Below are 24,835 nucleotides of genomic sequence, written 5' to 3' on the forward strand. Positions count from 1 at the left end.
GGTAAAACCATTTCCCCTTCAACTGTCAACAGAATATCCTCATCAGGCAGAGGCTAAGGTCCCAATTCTCCACTGACTTACACAGCATGCTCCCAAGTCTCATTTACACTGAGGCTCCTGTGTCCTAAATTACATTTATCCTCTTTAAGGCCAGAGCTGGCCCACAGCATTTTGGCACCTGAGGTGAGGAGCTCAAATGATGCCCCCATACCCTCTCGCTTGGCCAAAACTTTGAAAGGTCTCAATTCTGCCTTCTTCCTGTTCTTCTTCTCCTCATGGTACTACTCTGGTACCTAGCCCAATAAAGGAGAACTAACAACTTAAAATGCCTTGTTCAAAAATTGTAAGTAATACTTTACTTTTGCTGTTCAGGCATTTGAAAGTTAACTTTTCTTGTCTGCATAGTAAACACTGGCATTTTTATCTGTTTGAATAGTCAGTGGTGCTTTCTGAGGTGCTTTTCTTGGTTGCAAAAATTTGAACTGCTTCCTGAAGGTCCACAGTCTGGGCCAGCTCATGCTCTATTGAGATGGTTGCAAGGCCACCCAGCCTCTCCTGTGTCATTGTGTAGTGTAGATGTGTTTTTTATTAACTTCAGCTTGGAGAAGCTGCATTCTCCACTGGCAACTGTTACAGGAAGTGTTAGAAGTATGCGCAGAGCAACACAAGCATTTGGAGAGAGGGTGGTCATCTTACTTGTGCACATATGTTCCAGAACAGCCTTTGGAGTTGATCCTGCTGAAATGTATCTTGAAAGGGCTTTCAGTTCATCACCTAAATCACTCGCATCAATAGCATGCATGTCATTATGTGTCAACACTGTCTCTAGTGCCCTGCATTGCTGGTGCAGGTCGTCTTTAGGTGTAGTGAGGCGTTTTGGAATATCATACAACATCCCAAATATCCTTTGCCATTTGTGTAATGGCAAAGTAAAACTATTTTCCAATGTTTGTTCCACACACAGTTCCTTACATCTCCTTGTCAATTGCTGGCAATGGGCCATTTTCATTACCACTACAAACAGTTCTTTTTCTCTCCTGCTGATAATAGCTCACTTTGACCACCAAGTTCAATGAATGAGAACTGCATGAGACAAAAAAAGCTCAAGGGTTTAACTCTTGGATCCATGTCTGCACTCCTCTGTTCTTTTCTCTCATGTTGGCACCATTATCATAGCCCTGACCTCTCATGTCAGCTATCGCAATTCCCATATCTTCCAGCTTTTTAAGAAGCACATTTGTCATACCAGCTCCTGTATTATCATCAATGTAAATAAATTCTAGAAAATGCTCTGACAGGCACCATTGCAGGGACACTTTCACTAGGTTCTGTTACAAAACATACCATTAAAGTCATTTGTTCTGTATGGCTGATGTCAGGTGTGCAGTCCAGAATAACAGAGTAATATCTTGCTGACTTCAGATCTACCACAATCTTCTGTTTGACTTTTGTTGCCAGTAACTGTATGATCTCATTTTGAATTGTTTTTCCAAGGTAGTGGGGTGTGTGTAATTCTTGGGTGGTGCCTCTTAGATGCTCCTGGAGTACAGCATCAAACTCAGCCATCAGCTCCACAATTTTAAGGAAATTTCAATGGTTTGGCACATGCAGCTAATCTGAAGTGCCGCCACACAATGATGGGTTTGGGGTAGCAAGCATTCTCACAATGGCAATGAGTTTTTCAGAACATTTTGCCAGTAAAGAGACTCTGATGCAATCTTCTCTTGATGCTGATCATGAATGGTGGCCTTTAACCTTAGTCTCGTCTCAAGCTCTTTCCACCTATGGAATGCTCTTGGTGATTTGCTGCCTTCTCATGGCATAACAGATTTCTAGCCAGATTTTTCCAGTCCTTTGTTCCTGTAGAACTTTGTTCCTGTAGAACCCAATGTGGCTGGAACATTAGACTGGAAGAGTTTGCAACAAAAACAGTATGCAGCATTCTGGGATTTTGAGTACATAAGCCATGGCCTCTCCACTTTGTCACCATTGGGGATTTCATGCCAGTAATGTGTTGGATGGAAACTTCTATTTTCATTGTCTTTGGGGAACATGACGTTTTTCACTTGCTATGGTCCATGCAGTACAAGGAAGTTCCTCAGGCTACTGCTCAAGTGGATCCACAGTCCTGGATCACCTAGACTTAAGGAACTAAACTCAGCAGCAGCTGTTTCTTGTGCCTCCACCACACTCTTCTCTGATCTATACTTTTTCTTCAGGAATGTGCACAATTACATCCATTTAGGGTGACCAGATGTCCAGATTCTTAGGAGCCTATATAAGAAAAAGACCCATTACCCCCTACCCCCTGTTCCGATTTTTCATATTTGCAGTCTGGTCACCCTACATCTATTTGAGATGGTGATATGGGTGCTGCAGTAGCTGTCAGGTCACCTGCATTATGACTAATTGGAAGATCAGGCATCTCCTTACCACTCAAATCCTCCCTGGGGCTGGAAGGCTCACCATGAACATTTGTGTCTATGTATCTCAGGAAAGCTCCTTCCTGCTTAGATTGAAAAGCAGCAAAGAATCCTGTGGCACCTTATAGACTAACAGACGTTTTGCAGCATGACCTTTCGTGGGTGAATACCCACTTCTTCGGATGCAAGTCATCCGAAAAGTTTTGAAAAGATTGAAAAGTTTCCTTTGCTTTCTTTTTCTGAATGCTGCCCTAGAGGGGCATTTTCTTCTTTCACTCATGACTGCTGTTCTGTGCCAGCTATAGTGGCTCTCAACACTCAGTTGAAGGGGGCAAATAAGCAGGCTGGTAGCAGGGCCTGAGTGAGAGACGATATCAGCATCTTAAGGGCCTAACTGGCTCCTACTACTTCTGTTGAACTGCCTGTTCTCCTCAAGTGGGTTCAGGGAAGCAGCAGAAAACAGGAAGCTCCCTGAGAAGCTGATGTTAATCAGCCCAGGCTCCTCCTGGGGGTGCTAGAGAGGTACATAAGAGGCGGCTCCTCGTCTCTTTCCCTGCAGCTCCTGCTTCTTTCTGTTATTTCCTCACCTTTTCTCCTGCCTGCCTGTTAATTCTCTTGTGCCCTCTTTCCTCCAGAACACTCCACCATCTCTGTGCATCTAGAGCAGAGAGAATACATATACACCAGCAGCAGACACAATTTTCTACACTCTGAGTCCTAGTGGCGCCCTCCCCCAGTCTGGCACCTGAAGTGGCCACCTCAGTTTGCCTCATGGTAAGGCCAGCCCTGTTTAAGGCCCCTTGACACTGCCAGAGTTGTGAAAAAAGAACTTGTTTGTATATGAGAATTTGTCCCTATGTTGTCATTTACACTTGTGTAAAGGGGGATGGATAGATTTAAGCTGCAGCTACATTGATACAAAATCTCCTAGCAAAAACAAAATGGACAGCAAATTTGCATCAGATTTGTGTTTAATTATTTGGTAAGTGGAGGAGTCCCTAGAAGTGTCTATTTGTTAGCTGTTAGTTTTAAAGACTGTCCCAGAGCATGGTGAGCCCAGGGTCAGCGCTCCTTCATGCAGAAAACTGAGAGCACAGTTTCTTAAACTATAGATACTTGCACAAATTATCAGAGGTATTTTAAAGTTAGTGTAACTGACCCCTAGTATGGGGAGGAAATTACACACAAGTATAGAGTCTAGAGTGTCTGACCAGTGCCATATGAAGAGAGAGGACTTCCTATTACATATTGCCAATATTAGTGCTACAATCTTTGTTCATATGTATGCATGCACATGGAACACCTATTAGTGCAGTTGTTTCTTAATTAATCACAAACATGTTAGAAGGAAATGGAGCAAGTCAGCCATTTGCAACAGCTCTGCCCTGGGGGTTCTTAGAAGAACTAGTAATGAGGGGTTGGATTTTCCCAACACCAAGTGACTTGGTGCAGGGGTCCCTGTTTGTGATCTGACATCCCTTAGGAGCTTCTGAAATTCCCAGCTGATACAGCTAAGATAAGCATTTTCCAGCCAGGGACCTGCAAATTCAGCCCCAGTCTTTCGCTGTAACAGTATTTTCTCTCTGACCTCAGGGAGCAACCTGGAAAATTCTAATGTGGCCCCTAGAAGTTCTCATAGCAAGTGTGAAGTACCTCAAGTAGGATAGAATGAGAAATCTCAGGAAAGTGGCTATTAATAAAAACAAGAACAAATATTGTGAAATAGCTGAATAAGAACTGTGCCTTGTCAGAGGGGCTGGGGACTGTGGATTTGGATAATGCACATTCTGAGAGAAATCCAGGAAACAGGAGAGGACTTTGAAACATTTAGAGTAAGGCTATTTCTTAACAGCCACAAATCACATTCTGATCTCATGAGATCATTGCACTAAGCCTGGCTTCACAAAAAGCATATATATCTTTCTCTCCTTGTGCCTCTAGTCCTGTATAATGGGTCACAAATCTACAGGGGAAACAGCAGACTTGGCACATATAGATCCACCAATTCATTCAGTATCTCCAGCTATTTACACAATAGACCCAATCCTCCCCAGTCTAAATAGCCCAGCTCCAGATCTGCAGTTGGGGCTTGTGAACAGAAACCCTTTTTAAAGATTCATGTGTTTGACCAGGTAATATGTAGCTGGCCAGTTAACTAGTGTAACTGTTGCTTTCTCAGATTGTTCCAGATGCAGGGTTAGCGCTCTGTATTCAGGGCTAGATTTCAAGCTGTACAAGATGTCTGCGCAAGGGAGGAAGAAGGAGTGAGCACTAGTCTGGTACCCTTGCACAAGCTGCCCAGCCTTGTCCTGTCAGTCAGGCCTGGTCTACACTAGGCTTTTAAACCGATTTTTTAGCAGCGTTAAACCGATTTAACGCTGCACCCGTCCACACCACGAGGCCCTTTATATCGATATAAAGGGCTCTTTAAACTGGTTTCTGTACTCCTCCCCGATGAGAGGAGTAGCGCTAATATCGGTAGTACCATATCGGACTAGGGTTAGTGTGGCCGCAAATTGACGGTATTGGCCTCCGGGTGGTATCCCACAGTGCACCACTGTGACTGCTCTGGACAGCAATCTGAACTCAGATGCACTGGCCAGGTACAGAGGAAAAGCCCCGCAAACTTTTGAAATTCATTTCCTGCTTTCCCAGCATGGAGCGCTCATCAGCACAGGTGACCACGCACAGCTCATCTGCACAGGTAACAATGCAGTCTCCTGAGAATCGAAAAAGAGCTCCAGCATGGACTACATGGAAAGTACTGGTTCTTCTTTGAGTGATTGCTCCTATGCATTCCAGTTAGGTGTGTGCGCGCCGCGCGTGCACGGCTCTCCGGAACATTTTTACCCTAGCAACTCCGGCGGGCTGGCTAGGCGCCCCCTGGAGTGGCGCCGCCATGGCGCTGGATATATACCCCAGCCGGCCCGTCCGCTCCTCAGTTCCTTCTTACCGCCCGTGACGGCCAGTTGGAACAGTGGAGTGCTCTCTTACCTCCACAGCCCTAGCGTTTCTCCATTCTTCAGTGTACATAGTTGGTTAACTTAGTTAGTTTTTAGATTAGTTGAATAAGTTTAGTTAGTTATAGTATAGTAGGGGAGTTAGAGGGGTTAGCCCTCTTCTTCCACAACCGGTGCGGGCTCATGCCCAAGGCACCGGGGTTTAAGCCCTGTGCGGCTTGCCAGCGGCACATGCCCGTGGGCGACCCGCACGACTCCTGCCTGCGCTGCCTCGGGGAATCTCACAGGACAGATAAGTGCCCAATCTGCACGGCGTTTAAGCCGCGCACCAGAAAGGAGTGGGACTCTCGCCTCAAGCAGCTCCTTACGGAGGTGGCACTTCAGCCTCCCGCGCCGTCCCCGGTGGCACCGAAATCGTCCTCGGCACGCAGCGCACCAGCGGCACCGAGCCGCCCCGGTACCGACGCTGCTAGATCTTCGCAGACGGCACCGACGTCCCGGCACCGTTCCCTCTCTCCACCGAGAAAGCGGAAGACGGCGCACTCGGCTTCTAAGCCTCCTGCTTCGGGACAGCTTACCCAGCCATCACCGGCACCTCCGGCAGCGGCTGTGGTAGTGCACAAGCCATGCACGGTTCCGTTGACTCCGGCACCTCAAGAGCCGTCGAGTCCGGTACCTCCCTGCTTCCCGGTGCCAACCGCGGTCGAGCTGCATCTCCCGTCCACGCCCGAGACATTCTAGACGGCGAGAGAGCTTATCGAGCTCACAGAGGCACCGAGCCTCCGGCCCCCGGCACCGCCGGTGCGGGCTGTTCAGTCGGTGGGCAAGCCGGCAATGATGCGGCCCCCGACAGACAGGATGGACGGCGCTCCAAGTCTCGGTCCCGATCCAGGAAATGGTCGCCGTCACGCCGATCCCGATCCCGGCACCGATCAACGTCTCGGTACCGCTCCCCATCTCGGCACCGGTCGCAGTCCCGGTGCCGCTCACGGTCCCAGTCACCGGACCGACGGTACCGTCGGAGGTCTGGCTCCCGGTACCGTTCTCGGCACCGCGACTCCCGAAGCCGCTCCCGTCACCGCCGATCGAGGTCGCGGTCAGGCTCCCGGTACCGGGAGGCAATCGACGGTCCCGATCTCCATCCTGGCACCGCGACGGTCGGCACCGATCCTCAGCACCGTCCGGGGACAAGCTGCCACCTTCCACGGCGCACTCCATCAGCGCTTCTGCCCCCCCCCCCGTGGCCTTCGCGTCAGTCGTCAGTCGCCTCTCAGGCGGGCAGCGGGAGAGATCTCCGGGCTGGCACCCAGAACCAGGACCTTGGTCCACAGCAGTGGGGTTTTTGGGTCCCCTGGGCCTACCATGAGCCCCAAGGGCTCCCTTTCCCCCCACGCCCCGCGGGTGCTGAACACAGGGTGCCAGAAGCCACAGTGAGCAGGCCTCCCCCATCACCACCGGGGGAGGCCTTGTCGCCGTCAGGTCCCGCAGAGCATCCGGGGCACGATACAGCCCAAGCCCCTGAGCAACCACTGGCAGATGTGGTGGTCCAGACTCTTTCCTCGTCTTCCTCACCGGATGAGGCGGTGGCGGGTGCCGCTACAGCGGACCCTCCCCCGATTGACCTGCAGGCCCACCAGGGCCTTCTTCGCAGGGTGGCGAAGGCTATTGACCTCCCGGTGGCGGAGGTCCCGGAGGACGAAGACCCAGTGACCGTCATCGGAGCCGAGGCCCCGTTGCGGGTGGCCCTCCCATTTATCCGGACTATTCAGAAAAATACCACTACCATCTGGCTCACCGGCATCCGTCCCTCCTACCGCAAGGGGTGTTGAACGAAAATACTCAGTCCCCCCCACTGGATACGAGTATTTGGAGTGGGGTGGGTGTACAGACTCACTCGTTGTGCAGTCTGTTAATGACCGCGAGAGGCATGGACAGCCAGCGCCAAAGTCCAAGGACGCCAGGCGCATGGACCTGTTGGGCCGAAAGGTGTATTCGCCAGGGGGTCTCCAGCTCCGGATTGCCAACCAGTTGGCCCTCCTAGCTCGTTACACCTTTGACATTTTTGTGTCCCTCACTAAGTTCTCGGAGCTGATCCTGACGGCTTCCCGACAGGAGTTCTCCACTCTAGTCGAAGAGGGCAGAAAAGCCTCCTGGTCCTCCATCCAGGCTGCTCTGGACTCGGCGGACTCAGGGGCCAGAACTTTGGCCTCAGGAGTGACCATGCAGCACATCTCCTGGCTGCAGTCCTCCACCTTGCCGCCGGAGGTGCAGTATACCCTACAGGACCTCCCCTTTGAGACTCACGGTCTGTTCTCAGAGAAAACGGACTCCAGGATCCAGATCCTCAAGGATGGTCGTATCGCTATTCACACTCTGGGTATGCACACACCGGCTACCCAGAGGCGCTCATTCCGGCAGCAACAGCCCTACCGGCCTTTTACCCAGGCCAGATCGCGGCCGTATAATAGTCGGTGGAACGGTCTAAACCGCCGTAGGCCATCCGGCAGCAGGCACAACCAGGCCCAGGTGTCGTCCAAGGGCCCAAGCAGCCGTTTTGATGGGACACCCGAGGACGGCCCATCAGACTCTTTCCAGGATCCAACCCCTTTATTTTGCAACCGCCTTTCCTGCTTCCTCCCGGTGTGGTCCCAAATAACATCGGACAACTGGGTACTTCGTACTATCCAGTATGGTTACCGCCTTCAGTTTGTTTCGCCCCCTCCTTCCCACCCACCTTCCCCGTCCCTCTTCAGGGACCCCTCTCACGAGCAATTCCTCTTACAAGAGGTCGAGACTCTAAGTTTGGGTGCCATAGAGGAGGTGCCGCACGACATGCGGGGCAGGGGATTCTATTCCCGTTATTTCCTGATCCCCCAAGGCAAAAGGAGGTCTCAGACCTATACTGGACCTCCGGGAGCTCAACAAGTACCTGGTCAAGCTCAAATTTCGCATGGTAACCCTGGGGACCATCATTCCCTCCCTGGATCCGGGAGACTGGTTTGCCGCCCTCGATATGAAGGACGCGTACTTCCATATCGCGATCTACCCTCCCCATCGACGCTACCTGCGTTTCGTGGTCAACAGTGCGCACTACCAGTTTGCGGTACTACCCTTCGGCCTATCCACCGTGCCGAGGGTCTTCACCAAGTGCATGGCGGTAGTTGCTGCAGACCTCCGCCGTCGTCGCGTTCACGTCTACCCGTATCTTGACGACTGGCTGGTTTGCGGGCCATCCCAACAACTGGTGGTAGACCAAATTTCCGAAATACTATCCCTGTTTCGGGTACTGGGCCTTCTCGTCAATGCCAAAAAGTCCTCATTGACTCCATCGCAGAGAGTGGAGTTCATCGGAGCGGTCCTCGACTCCACAGTAGCCAGGGCCTGCCTCCCTCGTCCTCGGCACCAGACGATGGTCTCCATCATCCGAGACCTGCACACCTTTCCCACTACAACAGTTCAGTCCTGCCTACGCCTTCTGGGTCACATGGCATCCTGCACGTTTGTCACTGCTTACGCGAGACTGCGCCTTCGCCCATTTCAAGCCTGGCTAGCGTCGGTGTACCGCCCGCACCGCGACTCCATAGATGGGGTAGTCACGGTCACAAAGCCTACCCTCGCTTCGCTCAGCTGGTGGCTGGACCCAGAGGTCGTGTGTGCAGGAGTCCCGTTCCGCCCTCCTCGTCCATCCGTTACACTGACCACGGATGCCTCGGCGTTGGGATGGGGGGCCCACCTGGGCAACCTTCACACCCAGGGTCTCTGGTCACCCCAGGAGCTCTCCCTCCACATCAACGTCTGGGAGCTGCAAGCAATCCGCTTGGCGTGCCACACCTTCCGCGCCTGTCTGCAAGGCCGATGCGTAGCGGTGTTCACGGACAACACGACGGCGATGTTCTATGTGAACAAGCAGGGCGGAGCCCGCTCCTCCCCGCTCTGCAAGGAAGCGATGCTCCTGTGGGACTTCTGCGTGACCCACTCAATTCGCCTGGAAGCGTCCTTTCTTCCGGGAGTGCAGAACATGCTGGCCGACCATCTCAGCAGGTCGTTCCTCTCCCACGAGTGGTCCCTCTGTCCAGATGTCATGCACACAATCTTCCGGAGGTGGGGGTTTCCCCACATAGACCTGTTTGCCTCCAAGGAGAACAGGAAGTGCCACCAGTTTTGTTCGTACCAGGGTCACTCTCCAGGCTCCCTGTTGGACGCATTCCTCTGCTCCTGGACGGATCACCTCCTCTACGCCTTCTCTCCTTTCCCGCTCATACACCGGGTGCTGCTCAAGCTTCGGAGGGACAGGGCCCACGTCATACTCGTCACTCCGGCCTGGCCGAGGCAGCACTGGTACACCCTGCTGCTCGAGCTCTCCGTTCGGGATCCCATCCCCCTTCCGTTATGGCCGGACCTAATCACGCAGGACTTCGGCAGACTCCACCATCCGAACCTGCAGTCCCTCCATCTTACAGCTTGGTGCCTGCGTGGTTGACCCACGCAGAGAGGGACTGTTCGGCGGCCGTACAGCAAGTCCTGCCATTTCGCTCCACCTACCTTGCGAAATGGAAGTGTTTCGCGCTCTGGTGTGATCAACGAGGCCTCAATCCCTTCGTAGTCCCTATCCCTACCATCCTGGACTACCTCTGGTACCTGAAGGAGCAAGGTCTTGCGGTCTCCTCCTTGAAGGTGCACCTGGCAGCAGTGTCCGCCTTTTGTCCATCCATGGGAGGTCAGTCCATCTTCTCCAACCAGATGGTTTCCCACTTCCTTAAAGGCCTGGACCGCTTATACCCGCCGGTGCGGCGTCCTACCCCAACCTGGGTTTTAAACCTCGTTCTGGCCAAGCTTATGGGACCGCCCTTCGAGCCTCTGGCCATGTGCTCTCTGCTCTACCTCTCCTGGAAGACAGCCTTCCTCATCGCAATTACATCTGCAAGACGGGTTTCTGAGCTCCGTGCATTAACGGTTAGCCCACCATACACCATCTTCCACGGAGACAAGGTGCAGCTTCGACCACACCCGGCCTTCCTCCCTAAGGTGGTGTCGGCCTTTCACCTCAATCAGGAAATCTTCCTCCCGGTCTTCTTCCCAAAGCCGCACGCCTCACCTCGTGAGCAGCAGCTTCACACCCTGGACGTCCGCAGGGCCCTCGCTTTTTACATCGAGCGGACGAAGCCCTTCCGGCGTTCGCCACAGCTGTTTGTAGCAGTTGCCGACCGCATGAAAGGCGAGCCGGTCTCCTCGCAGCAGATTTCCTCCTGGGTAACAGCATGTATCCGGACATGCTACGAGCTTGCTCGCGTGCCACCATGCCGCCTCACCGCTCACTCGATGAGGGCGCACGCCTCGTCGGCCACCTTCCTGGCCCATGTCCCCATCCAGAACATCTGTAGAGCAGCCACCTGGTCTTCTGTCCACACCTTCGCTTCCCACTACACATTGGTGCAACAATCTCGAGACGATGCAGCCTTCAGCTCAGCAGTCTTACACTCTGCCACGTCTCACTCCGACCCCACCGCCTAGGTAAGGCTTGGGAATCACCTAACTGGAATGCATAGGAGCAATCACTCGAAGAAGAAAAGACGGTTACTCACCGTAGTAACCGTTGTTCTTTGAGATGTGTTGCTCCTATCCATTCCAGACCCGCCCTTCTTCCCCACTGTTGAAGTAGCCGGCAAGAAGGAACTGAGGAGCGGACGGGCCGGCTGGGGTATATATCCAGCGCCATGGCGGCGGCACTCCAGGGGGCGCCCAGCCGGCCCGCCGGAGTTGCTAGGGTAAAAATGTTCCGGAGAGCCATGCACGCACGGCGTGCACACCTAACTGGAATGGATAGGAGCAACACATCTCGAAGACGGTTACTCACTGTAGTAACTGTTGTTATCTGATCGCTATATGGGGAGAGGATTCAGTGCTAACAGAACTGTGTTCCAAAAGACGAAATGAAAAAGTATTTGAAAGAATTTCCAAGGCTATGATGGAAAAAGGCCATAGCAGGGACTCAGTGCAGTGCAGAGTGAAAGTTAAGAAGCTCAGACAAGCCTACCAGCAAACCAAAGAAGCAAATGGAAGGTCCGGTGCAGGGCCAAAAACATGCAGCTTCTACACTGAGCTGCATGCAATTTTAGGGGGCTGCGCCACAACTACCCCACCCCTGTCCATGGATTCCGAGGTGGGGGTTGTAATCTCTGCCATGGCTGAGGATTATGCGGACAGGGAAGATGAGGAGGAGGAAGAGGAGGACGACCTTGCAGAGAGCACACAGCACTCCGTTAGCCCCAACAGCCAGGAGCTTTTTCTGACCCAGACAGAATTACCCTCCCAAGACACTATCCCAGACAATGAAGTTATGGAAGGGACCTCTGGTGAGTGTACCTTTTGTAAATATCAAACATTGTTTTTTAAGCAAGCGTTTTTTTTAATGATTGATTTGCCCTGAGGACTTGGGATGCATTCGCAGACAGTAAAGTTACTTAGAAAAGTTTAACATGTCTGGGGATTGAGCGGAAATCCTCCAGGGACATCTCCATGAAGCGCTCCTGGAGGTACTCCAAAAGCCTTTGCAGAAGGTTTCTGGGCAAGGCAGCCTTGTTCCGTCCACCATGGTAGGACACTTTACCACGCCATGCATGTAGCAAGTAATCAGGTATCATTGCATGGCAAAGCATAGCTGCGTATGGTCCCGGTGATTGCTGGCATTCAAGCAACATCCGTTCTTTATCTCACTGTGTTATCCTCAGCAGAGTGATATCGTTCAGGGTAACCTGGTTGAAAATCAGGAATTTAATTAAGGGGACAGAGATGGCCATTTTCTTACTGGGTTCGTGGACTGCAGCTTAAAAAAAATCCTTTCTTGCACATAGCCAAGCGGGGGGAGGGGAGGAGTGAAATACCGATGAGCTTTTTCACGTTTGGTTCGCAGGGATCTTCCCAGGTAACAGCCATGCGGTGGGGGGGCGGGGGGAAGGAGGGTGATTAGCAGCTTTCATGGTACCAGCCATGCAGTGGGGGGAGGGATTAAAGAACTGCAGAAGCCGAAAGACAGTGGCTTACCATGGCCGCATGCAAGCTGAATTCTGATGCCCGGACCTGTCTGTGAGATCTGTAACACCAGAGCCGCAGGCACTCAATATTAAGATGCAAAATGCGACCTTGTAGTGAAATCACATGTGCTATGTAAGGTGAATAGTACTGTTCACTGTGAAAGAGTATAACCATTGTTCTGTAAAAGTATCTCTTTTTTAAATACTTCTCTCCCTTTTTTCCCTCCCTCCTGCAGCTGCAAATTTTTCAAGCCTCCCTACTCCATCCCAAAGGCTAGCTCAGATAAGGTGGAGGAAAAAAGACGCGAGATGAAATGTTCTCGGATATAATGGAAGTAACCCGCAAGGAAAGAGCTCATCTGAATGAGTGGAAGGAGGTGGTATCAAATTACAGGAAAGATGCCAGTGAACGTGAGGACAGGAGGGACACCTGATATCAGCGGTGGCGGTATGCAACTCTGGGGCTGCTGCATGATCAAACTGACATGCTCCGGCGTCTGGTGGAGCTTCAGGAATGGCAGCAGGATCACAGAGTGCTGCTGCAGCCCCTGTATAACCACACTCACCATGTTCCACATCCTCCTCACCCAGACGTGTAAGAACGCGTGGGGGGAGGCTCCGTGCACCTGCCCACTCCACGCCTGTGGACAGCCCAACCAGAAGGCTGTCATTACTGTGAAATTTTTTTAGTGGGCTTTTCCATCCCTCCTATCCTCCTCCCAAACCGCACCCGGGCTACCTTCTCAGTTCTCTCCCTCTTTTTATAATGAATTAATAAAGAATACATGATTTTTAAACTATAGTGACTTTATTTCCATAAGCAAGCTGTAATCGAAGGGGGAGGGTGGGTTGCTTACAAGGAATGAGTCAATCAAGGGGGGTGGGGGTTCATCAAGGGGAAACACACACAGCAGTCACACCCTACCCTGGCCAGTGATGAAGCTCATTTTCAAAGCTTCTCTGATGTGCACCGCTTCCTGGTGTGCTCTTCTAATCTCCCTGGTGTCTGGCTGCGCGTAATCAGCGGCCAGGTGATTTGCCTCAGCCTCCCACCCCGCCATAAAGGTCTCCCCGTTACTCTCTCAGAGATTGTGGAGCACACAGCAAGCAGCAATAACAAAGGGGACATTGGTCTGGCTGAGGTCTGAGCGAGTCAGTAATGTGCGCCAGCGTGCCTTTAAACGGCCAAAGGCACATTCTACCACCATTCTGCACTTGCTCAGCCTGTAGCTGAACAGCTCCTGACCACTATCCAGGCTGCCTGTGTATGGCTTCATGAGCCATGGCATCAAGGGGTACGCTGGGTCCCCCAGGATAACGACAGGCATTTCAACATCCCCAACTGTTGTTTTCTGTTCTGGGAAGTAATTCCCTTGCTGCAGCCATTTAAACAGAGTAGTGCTTCTGAAGACGCGAGCGTCATGAACCCTCCCTGGCCATCCCACGTGGATGTTGGTGAAACGTCCCTTGTGATCCACCAGTGCTTGCAGCACCATGGGAAAAGTACCCCTTGCGGTTTACGTACTGGGTGCCCTGGTGCTCTGGTGCCAAGATAGGGATATGGGTTCCATCTATCGCCCCCCCCCACCCCCACAGTTAGGGAATCCCATTGCAGCAAAGCCATCCACTATGGCCTGCACGTTTCCCAGAGTCTCAACCTTTCGTAGCAGCAGCTTAATGATTGCTTTGGCTACTTGCATCACAGCAGCCCCCACAGTAGATTTTCCAACTCCAAATTGATTCCTGACTGACCGGTAGCTGTCTGGCGTTGCAAGCTTCCAGAGGGCTATTGCCACTCGCTCCTCCACTGTGAGGACTGCTCTCATCTTGGTATTATGGCATTTCAGGGCAGGGGAAAGCAAGTCACAAAGTTCCATGAAAGTGCCCTTACGCATGCGAAAGTTTCGCAGCCACTGCGAATCGTCCCACACCTGCAACATAATGCGGTCCCACCAGTCTGTGCTTGTTTCCCAGGCCCAAAATCGGCATTCAATGGCTAGAACCTGCCCCATTACCATCAGGATCTCCAAAGCACAGGGGCCCGCGGTTTGAGAGAATTCTGTGTCCATGTCCTCATCACTCTCATTGCCGTGCTGCCGTAGCCACCGCCTCCTCGCCTGGCTTTGCAGGTCCTGGTTCAGCATAGACTGCACGAGAATGCGCGAGGTGTTTAAAACATCCACGATTGCGGTATTGAGCTGAGCGGGGTCCATGCTTGCTGTGCTATGGCGTCTGCACAGTTCACCCGGGAAAAAAGGCACAAAACGGTTGTCTGCTGCTTTCACAGAGGGAGGGGTGAGGCTGTACCCAGAACCACCCGCAACAATGATTTTTGCCCCATCAGGCACTGGGATCTCAACCCAGAATTCCAAGGGGTGGGGGAGACTGCAGGAACTATGGGATAGCTTCGGGATAGCTACCCACAGTGCAACGCTCCGGAAATCAACGCTAGCCTCGGACCATGGACACACACTGCCGAATTAATGTGCGTTGTGTGGCCGCATGCAATCTACTTTATACAATCTGTTTTACAAAACCAGTTTATGTAAATTTGGAATAATCCCGTAGTGTAGACATACCCTCAGCCACACACCTGCTGACCCCCCACTTCCCACAGAAACTGTGTGGGTAGGGTCAGGGAATGGTTTGAACTTTTGTTACCTTCTGCTCAATGAAGTAGGTCTGCTCCCTGCACATGTATGAAGAGTGGGGTCATTTGTTGGTAGCCTTGGCCAGCACAAGTGAATGCCCCCCTATAGCAAGGAGGAAGCAGGAAGGAATTGTGACTATACTCAGGGCTACACTAGGAAATGAGGATGGTATAATTCCATAGCTCAGTGGTGTGAAAATCCACATTTCTGAGTGATGCAGTTAAACTGACCTAGCCCAGCTGTAGACAGTGCCTAGTGCCCGCCTCTTGGGGAGGAGGGGCACCTAAGCTGATGGGAGAAGTGAAAGTCCTCCTGTCTGCATAGGTAGTATCTTCACTACAGCAGCGCATTTTAAGTGTGGTGTAGAGTGATTTCCCTACATTCCTCCCTGAATTTCCCCAACAACCCCCCCAGTTTTGTGAGCTAGTTACATACCAATTTAGTGACTGTTTGGAAATCTGAATTTAAAATGAAACATTAATACACACTTTAAAAGCTTATACAGTGTATGATAAAATATGTGTATCTGAAAAAGTATAATAGACTTGAAAAGTATGAACATAGAGTAGCTTCCTTGCTTCCTTATACAGCTGTTGTTTTTTATGATGTCAGTGCATTAATTCAGTGATGTTGGCCAACCTAATAATTTCAAATGATGATTTGTAAGCAAAGTCTAAATGAGCTCTCCCTGACAGCTAGTGATGAGCTGGGGCTGCAGGGAAAGGCTTCAGGGCCAGATTATATTTACATTCACACCTAATCTACCTAGGTATCCAGCAAACAGAGCTGTGTTGGCCAAGTGATAGATTTTTGGCTGGGGTTGGGTTACAAACCACTTGAATGTGGGGGGTATGAGGAATGAAATGTTGTTCTTATTGTATGAGTAAAGGGCAGTAGAACTGTACTTAGCCTGTGATGATTTGAAGGCATCAAGAGAGAGGATGGGGACCTGTCCCTCTCCACTGTTTAAAGACCGAGCTGATTAGGCTCCATAGATAGTCTTTTGTTTTGTTAAGTGACCACTGCACCTGAAATCACTGACAATCAGGTCTAAGTGCTTAGTCCTGTTGTAGGGACAGTGTTCCTGTGGGTACAGTGTTTTTGTGTAAGAGACAGCCCAGACTGCACTAGCAGTGAGGTTCCCCCACTGAGAGTTCAGCTGAAATCACTGAGAGCTGGTGGAACCTCAAGAGACCAACTCGCAGAGGTCACAGTGGCAGGTGGCAGCAGAAGGTGACTGCGCAGGGCCATTGGCAACAGAGCGGTGGAGTGAACGGTGGCATAACGAACAGCCGTGGCCAGATCGAACAGTGAGCAGCTGGAGGAACAAGCAAGGTGCCTTCTTGTCCCCCACCTGGAAGGTGTACTCACGTGAAAGCACCTCTGAACTCTGAGTCTACTCTCCACTGACCAAGGACAACACCGGTGAGTGGAATGCGGTGGAGGGAAAAGTGAGGGGCACGTTAAATAAACATTTGTTTGTTGGACTATATTTTAGTCACTTTGCTCCAGAATGCTAGATTTGTGACTGGGAATGGAAACTTATATAAATATGTTTCCTAGTAGGCCAAGATTTTTAAAATGCAGTATTTGCCAAGGTTGTTATCTCACATTGTTGCTATCTTGAGAGGTCATTATGTTGGGGAGTTTCTGTACTAAACATTTTTATTATTATAATTAATTTTTACATAAGAATGGTCATACTGGGTCAGACCAATGGTCCATATAGCCCAGTACCCTGTCTTACAACAGTGGTCAAGGCCAGGTGCTTCAGAGGGAATGAACAGAACAAGTAATCATCAAGTGACCATCCTCTGCTGCCCATTCCCAGCTTCTGGCAAACAGGCTAGGGACACATGCAATGCATGGTGTCGCATCCCTCCCCATCCTGGCTAATAGCCACTGATGGACCTATTCTCCAGGAATTTATCTAGTTCTTTTTTTAATCCTGTTATAGTTTTGGTCTTCACAACATCCCCTGGCAAAGAGTTCCCTGGGTTGACTTTATATTGTGTGAAGAAATACTTCCTTTTGTTTTTTTAAAACCTGCTGCCTATTAATTTCATTGGGTGACTGCTAGTTCTTGTGTTATGTGAAGGATTAAATAACATTTCCTTATTCACTTTCTTCGCACCAGTTTTTATAGACCTCTATCATATCCCCCTTAGTCATCTCTTTTCTAAGCTGAAAATTCCCAGTCATTTTAATCTCTCCTCCTGTTTCATACCCCTGATCATTTTAGTTGCTCATCTCTGTACCTTTTCCAATTCCAATATATATTTTTCAGGATGAGTGACCAGATCTGTGCACACTAGTCAAAGTGTGCACGTACCATAGATTTATATAGAGGCAATATGATATTTTCTGTCTTATTATCTATCTCTTTCTTAATGATTCCCAATGTTGGGGACTCTGGTACCCCAAACGGCAAAGTTTGTTGTCTGACCGCGAGAGACAGGCAACACCAGCAAAGTTCAAATATAATGCTCTTTATTGAAGAGTGCACACGACAATAGAGAGCGAGCTCGTCTCCAAAGAGAACCAGCTAGCTTCTTTGCAAAATTACCTAGGTTTATATAGACAGCTCCGTCGCATCATCATAATTGCAATTAACTAGTTAAGTAGCCACTCCCCTTCTTTTGAAACTAGAAACTGTTACCATACATTCTTTTTTATGTTCTACAAGATTAAATGTTTTACATGATTTATGATACCTTAACAATCACTAATCAATCTAAAATGTAATTGTTAGGAATAGACATAGAACAGAAACAGGGAGTACTGCACAGGGAGTCTGGAAGTTTGGAATCTTGGCTTCTTATGAGTTCTTTAAACGAATTGTTTTTACCTCAGTACGTTTGGTACCATGCTAGGAATACAGTCCCTTTCTTATCTCATGGTTGCTTAACTTTGTGAGAGACAGACCTGCAACTCCCTGGGACTTTCCACTTATGAATTACCCATAAACCTCTGTTAGGCTGTTAGCTTAACTTTGTTCAGGTTGACACAACTGGCTTTGGGTTACATTTTATTTAGGCCTAACAATCCCCCCTTTGTCCCTAGAGGACCGTAACGGGACTCTTGGGATAACAAAACTACTGCTTAGGGCAGAGTCGAGTGCCCATCCAGCAGCCACCTCGGATCATAACATATAGGACCAGCAGGCCACAAATTATTACAACTGCACTGCGGAGCAAGTTGTGGAGCCATCCCCCTATGTTTGGGAACCAATTAAACAGGTTACTCCACCAAGACTCACTTCGCTCCCCTCCATGGTCCTTTGCCACTTGCATGATGTGATCCGCTCTCTCCCATGTGGCATTGTACATATCAGGGACATAAACACAACACTCTTGTCCAATTAAAGCACGTGTTCTTCCTTGTGAGGCCAGCAAGATGTCCAGTGCCAAGCGATTTTGGAGAACCATTTGTCTCAGTTTCTTTTATAAAATGTAACCCAAAGCCAGTTGTGTCAACCTTAACTTTGTTAAGGTAACAGCCTAACACCAACATTCTGTTTGCTTTTGTGACTGCTGCTGCACATTGAGTGGATGTTTTCAGAGAACTATCCACAATGACTCCAAGATCTCTTTCTTGAGTGTTAACAGCTAATTCAGATGCCATCGTTTTGTATGTATAGTTGAGATTGTTTTTCAATGTGCATTACTTTGCATTTATCAACATTGAATTTAATTTGCCATTTTGTTGCCCAGTCACCAAGTTTTGTGAGATCCCTTTGTAACTCTTCCCAGTCTGCCTGGGACTTAACTATCTTGAATAGTTTTGTATCATCTGCAAATTTTGCCACCTTACTGTTTACGCATTTTTCCAGATGAATATGTTGAACAGTACTGGTCCCAGTACTGACCCCACTATTCATCTCTCTCCATTCTGAAAACGGATAATTTATTCCTACCCTTTTAACCAGTTACTGATCCATGAGAAGACTTCCTTTACTTTTCAAGTCAATTTAAATTAAATTTTTTTTTAAATTTATATTTTTTTAGAAATCTAGACCTGTTATGCATTTTGGTGTAACTTGCATTATTCTTATGTTAAATTTGCATCATCCTAACAAAACATTTACTTTATTCATATCTCTTTTATTCTCATCTCTTTATATATCTCATTGGTCCTGACACCCCCTCTCCCTGTAAATTCGAACCCCCCCACACCCATTTCAATTCCTGGGGAAACCACTGGTGGTGTTTCTTGAAGCACAAACCTCCAGGGTTACCTGTGTGGTCTCTCACTGACACCTCTCCTCGCTCAGTGTGAGCATGTCAGCTCAGGATCCAGCCAAACGGCAGTACAGCCCGGATCCCACAGACTCCCCGCGAACTCCGGGACCGGGACAGCCCCACCGCGGCTATGCGAGCTCCTAGGGCCGTGGCCAGGGCAGCCGGCACCGGCAGGCCCCGTGAACTCCGAGGTCCGGGGAAGCTGGCTGCCCCCCGAACTCCGGAGTCCGGGGCAGCCGCCCGGCCCCGCACCGCGAGCTCAGGGGCCAGAGGTGCCGGCCGGCTCCGGTCAGTGGCAGCCGCCCGGCCCCGCGGTGCCCGGGAGAGCAGCCGCCCCGCCCCGCGCGGCGAGGGTGCGAGGTCGGGGGTCCGGGCTGCCGCTGCCTTGCACCGGGCCCCTGCGGCCCAGATAACAGAACAACATACAGGGAAAGACACCCTCCCGCTGCTCTTTGGAACAATACTGATACCTGCTTTTCTCTAACATGCTGTAACTGTCCTTTGTGTTGGACAGAGCGGCATGCAGGACCTTGCCTCACGCGTTGCCCTCCAACACAACACCGGGCTAAGTATTTGCATGTTTAAATGCCCCATCTAATTTAAGAAATTGAAGCAATCTTGCCTGTAAATCAACAACCATCTTGTCTTCTGCACAAACACCCATTGTTCTCACCTCTCCAGACATGTGTGTGGCAAGGCAGCTAATCCTTTGCACATTTTGTCAAGCAGTTATTTCCTCAGCTTTGAGCAGACCGTGGGACAAGGCAGGACGAGGCGGCTCCAGTTCTCTCTGTGATGCAGCTTTCCCCTCTCCGAGCATATATAGAGGCTCTCTCTGCCCTGGAGCGGAGCCAGACACTCCAATCACGCCCCACAGAGTAATCTCAGCTGCGGAGCAGACAGGGCTCAGCAGACACTAGGGAAGGGGTGGGCAAACTTTTTGGCCCAAGCGCCACATCTGGGTGGGGAAATTGCATGCGGGGCCATGAATGTAGGGCTGGCAGGGGTTTGGGGTGCAGGAGGGACTGCAGGGTGGGGGGGTGCCGTGTGCTGGAAGGAGCTCAGGGCAAGGGGTGGGGGTGCAGGATGGGTGCGGGGTATACAAGGGGGCTCAGGGCAGGGGGTTGGGGTGCAAGAAGGGTGCGGGATGCAGCAGGGGGCTCAGGGCAGGGGATTGGGGAGCAGGAGGGATTGGGGTGCCAGGTCTGGCCCGGCGCCGCTTACCTGGAGTGTCTCTGTGGTGGCAGTGGCATGCAGCAGGGCTAAGAGAGGCTCCCTGCCTGCTCTGGTCCCACGCCACGCTGCACCACTCCCAGAAGTGGCCAGCACAACATAGAATCATAGAATCTCAGGGTTGGAAGGGACCTCAGGAGGTCATCTAGTCCAACCCCCTGCTCAAAGCAGGACCAATCCCCAACTAAATCATCCCAGCCAGGGCTTTGTCAAGCCTGACCTTAAAAACATCCCTGCAGTACCTGGGGTGGGGGAGTAGATGGCTCTGCACACTGCCCTCGCCTGCGGGTACCTCCTCCAAAGCTCCCATTGGCTGCAGTTTCCTGTTCCCAAACAATGGGAGCTGCCGGGGGTGGTGCCTGCAGGCTAGGGCAGTGCATGGAGCCCTCTCCCCACCCCTCTTCCCCCAGGGGCCGCAGGGACATGGCGCTGGCCGCTTCTGGGAGTGGTGCAGGGCCCATGGCACCATGGGGGTGACAATCCCGTGGGCTGGATCCAAAGCTCTGATGGGCTAGATCTTGCCTGTGGGCCATAGTTTGCCCATCCCTGTGTTAGGGAATGTGAAGCCAAGGGGCTTTGGTGTTCATGTTATGTTCCCCAAACCAGCACATGATGACCAATTTATTTCACTGGAGTAAGATCAAGTAACCAGATCTGAAGGCTGGAAGATAGTTTGTGTGCCCCTAAGATTTTTCAGGGATGTCAGGCTCCTGCTGTGAAAGCCCTCTCCCTGACAACTCTTAGCGCTATCCTCTAGGCTCCTGTTGGTGAAAGGTATCAGAGAAAGGCTATCCCCACAGAGAGCAGTTCAGGGTTCATTTGCCTCAGAGTTACATGGCAACACAGTGCAAACTCCCCACACAGCCCCTCCCCATGTACCCAGCCCACTGCAGCAGGACCACTGAGAGAGGGAAGATAGGCTTCTGGCATGCCCACTCTGTTACCCCTCTGCCTGGACTGTGAATGCTGGAGCCAGTTCACCATAATGGCAGCAGTGACATCTGGCCACAGAGATCTGGACCAATATGCATTTCACATGGTGATTCTTAATTATTGCAACTGCTTGCATACAGGTGTATGCCATCTCACTGGGGTATCATAGAATCTCAGGGTTGGAAGGGACCTCAGGAGGTCATCTAGTCCAACCCCCTGCTCAAAGCAGGACCAAACCCAACTAAATCATCCCAGCCAGGGCTTTGTCAAGCCTGACCTTAAAAACCTCTAAGGAAGGAGATTCCACTACCTCCCTAGGTAACCCATTCCAGTTCTTCACCACCCTACTAGTGAAAAAGTTTTTCCTAATATCCAACCTAAACCTCCCCCTCTGCAACTTGAGACCATTACTCCTTGTTCTGTCATCTTCTACCACTGAGAACAGTCTAGATCCATCCTCTTTGGAACCCCCTTTCAGGTAGTTGAAAGCAGCTATCAAATCCCCCCTCATTCTTCTCTTCTGCAGGGTAGTGCCAGGGTGCCTTCATGTACCCGAAAGAAGGTTAAGAGGTGACTAGATCATGGTCCATAAATATCTGTGTGGAGAGACGTTATGAAACAGCAGAGGGCTAGCAGCCCTCTTTGAGCTAGCAGCCAAAAGTAGAGCAAGGGTACATCCACTGCAAACAAAGATGTGATTGTAGCATGGGTCGGCAGCTAGGAGAGTCTGAGAGAGACCCATCCCAAAATATTCCTATAGACTAGTGCTTGGGGCACTCACCTGAGAGGAGGAAGATCTTGGGTCAAGTCTCTGATCCAGCTCAGGCAGAGGAGGAAGTTTAACCTGGGTCTCCCACTCCTAGGGGACTGGCCTAGCTATTGGGTGCACACAGCAGCCTGCCCTGCCAAATTCTTACTCCGCTCACCTCAAATGTCATCTGTGTGGGGCCTGATCCAGCAGCACACTCCAAGTACACCCACCTGGGGCCTGCAGGTGAGAAAGGCAGATGATGTCTTGCTTGAGATTCCTGCTGGGGCTTTGGGGGGAGCCTCAAGATAGGATGACCAGACAGCAAGAGTGAAAAATTGGGACAGGAGGTGGGGGATAATAGGTGCCTATGTAAGAAAAAGCCCCCAAAATCGGGACTGTCCCTATAAAATCAGGACATCTGGTCACCCTACCTCAGGACTTAGTGATATTCTGCGTGCCATGGGCAGAAAATTAGGTGCCATGTTATTATGTGCCTCCAAGGGTGGGTGGCAGCTGGAACAGGGTCTGAGGATCTCATTGGTGCCTAAATGTTGGCTTTAGGGCCTACAGTGGCAGTTAGGCACTTGAGTCCCTTTGTGGATCTCACCTGCTGTCACTCCTCAGCCTTATTCAACATTTTCCCTGCACTGAGGGGACTCAGAGCCTAGATCCTACCTCAGGGGATTAGCTAGTGGTCTCATAATGCAGGGGTCATAGGTTCAAAACTTTGAGGCCAGCCTTGGATTCTTCTTACTAGTAGCTTGTTGCTCCTCAACCTCAAGCAATCTCCTTAGACTCATAGAAGATTAGGGTTGGAAGAGACCTCAGGAGGTCATCTAGTCCAATCCCCTTCTCAATGCAGGACCAACACCAACTAAATCATCCCAATCAGGGCTTTGTCAAGCCAAGCCTTAAAAACCTCTAAGGATGGAGATTTCACCACCTCCCTAGGTAACCCATTCCAGTGCTTCACCACCCTTCTAGTGAAATAGTGTTTCCTAATATCCAACCTAGACCTCCCTCACTGCAACTTGAGACCATTGCTCCTTGTTCTGTCATCTACCACCACTAAGAACAGCCTAGCTCCATCCTCTTTGGAACCCCATTTCAGGTAGTTGAAGGCTGCTGTCAAATCCCCCCTCACTCATCTCTTCTGCAGACTTAATAACCCCAGTTCCCTCAGACTCTCCTCCTAAGTCATGTGCCCCAGCTCCCTAATCATTTTCCTTGCCCTCCACTGGACTCTCTCCAATTTGTCCACATCCCTTCTGTACTGGGGGGACCAAAACTGAATACTCCAGGTGTGGCCTCACCAGTGCTGAATAGAGGGGAATAATCACTTTCCTCGATCTGCTGGCAATGCTCTTACTAATACAGCCCAATAAGCCATTGGCCTTCTTGGGAACAAGGGCACACTGCTGACTCATATCCAGCTTCTCATCCACCGTAATGCCCAGGTTCTTTTCCGCAGAACTGCTGCTTAGCCAGTCAGTCCCCAGTCTGTACCAGTGCATGGGATTCTTCCTTCCTAAGTGCAGGACTCTGCACTTGTCCTTGTTGAACCTCATCAGATTTCATTTGGCCCAATTGTCCAGGTCACTCTGGACCCTATCCCTACCCTCCAGCGTATCTACCTCTCCCCCCGGCTTCCTGTTATCTGCAAATTTGCTGACGGTGCAATTCATCCCATCATCCAGATCATTAATAAAGATGTTGAACAAAACCGGCCCCAGGACTGACCCCTGGGGCACTCCGCTTGATACCAGCTGCCAAATAGACATCAAGCCATTGATCACTAACCACTGAGCCCAACATACCTTCTCTCCTGCCTGTTCTGAGGGCACTTGCTCTGTAGCTGAAGGGGTTAGAGCAGCAGAATCAGAATAGACTGAAATTTCAGTGGGGCCTGGGTAGCAGTCTCTGCCTCAGACTCTTCATGATGATGGCTGGTCACTCAACACACATTAACCAATCTCCTTCCTGTGCTGAGGGGACCTGGGTCCCATCTCAGTAGCTCATTTATTTTTTTACATTTTTAATAAAAAAAATAGATTTTTAGCTGAAAGTTTTATTTGAATTTTCCAATGAAAAATAATAAAATAATTTACTTTTATAAGAAGACTTTTGATTCAAAAATCAATTTTTTGCAGAAAAAAGTTAATAGATTGTTTTGAAGACAAAATTGATTTTTTTGGTCAATTTTTTACATTTTTTATCAAAACAGACTTTTAGAATAATTATTTTTTAAAAAATTCCAGTATAAAATAATTTTTTAATTCCAAATTCAACTTTTGGAAGAAAAATTATAATCTGTTTTGTTATTAAATTAAAAAAAAAAGGTCTTTTCTTTGGTTTTCAGTTTTCGGTTTTGGTTTCAATCAATATTTTTGCCTAAAAAAAGTATTTTATTTTTGCTAATGAAGAATAAATTTTTTTTCAAGATTTTTTTCTTCAAAATAATTTTTCACGGTTTTTTTTATATTTTGGTGAAAAATTCTCTCTTGTGGGCGGAAACCCCTTTGTTCTTCTGTGCAAAATCACAACAACAAGATGGAGTTTGTAGCCACCAGGCAAGTCACATGTCCATGATTCAGCTATTTGCAGGCTGATGC

The 24,835-nt window shown here is 50.0% G+C and overlaps 1 protein-coding gene across 1 annotated transcript in view; it reads right to left on the minus strand.

The window, feature by feature from the left end:
• Positions 1-20,179, minus strand: part of RGS5 (regulator of G protein signaling 5) — a 101,336-nt gene extending 81,157 nt beyond the window's left edge. Inside the window, exon 1 of the mRNA XM_045028768.1 lies at positions 19,980-20,179. Coding sequence (XP_044884703.1) covers positions 19,980-20,023 — 44 coding nt within the window. The 5' untranslated portion in view covers positions 20,024-20,179. The remainder of the gene's footprint in view (positions 1-19,979) is intronic.
• Positions 20,180-24,835: the final 4,656 nt, after the last annotated feature.

The sequence above is a fragment of the Mauremys mutica genome, chromosome 8 (genome assembly GCF_020497125.1).
Source record: "Mauremys mutica isolate MM-2020 ecotype Southern chromosome 8, ASM2049712v1, whole genome shotgun sequence".
NCBI lineage: Eukaryota > Metazoa > Chordata > Testudines > Geoemydidae > Mauremys > Mauremys mutica.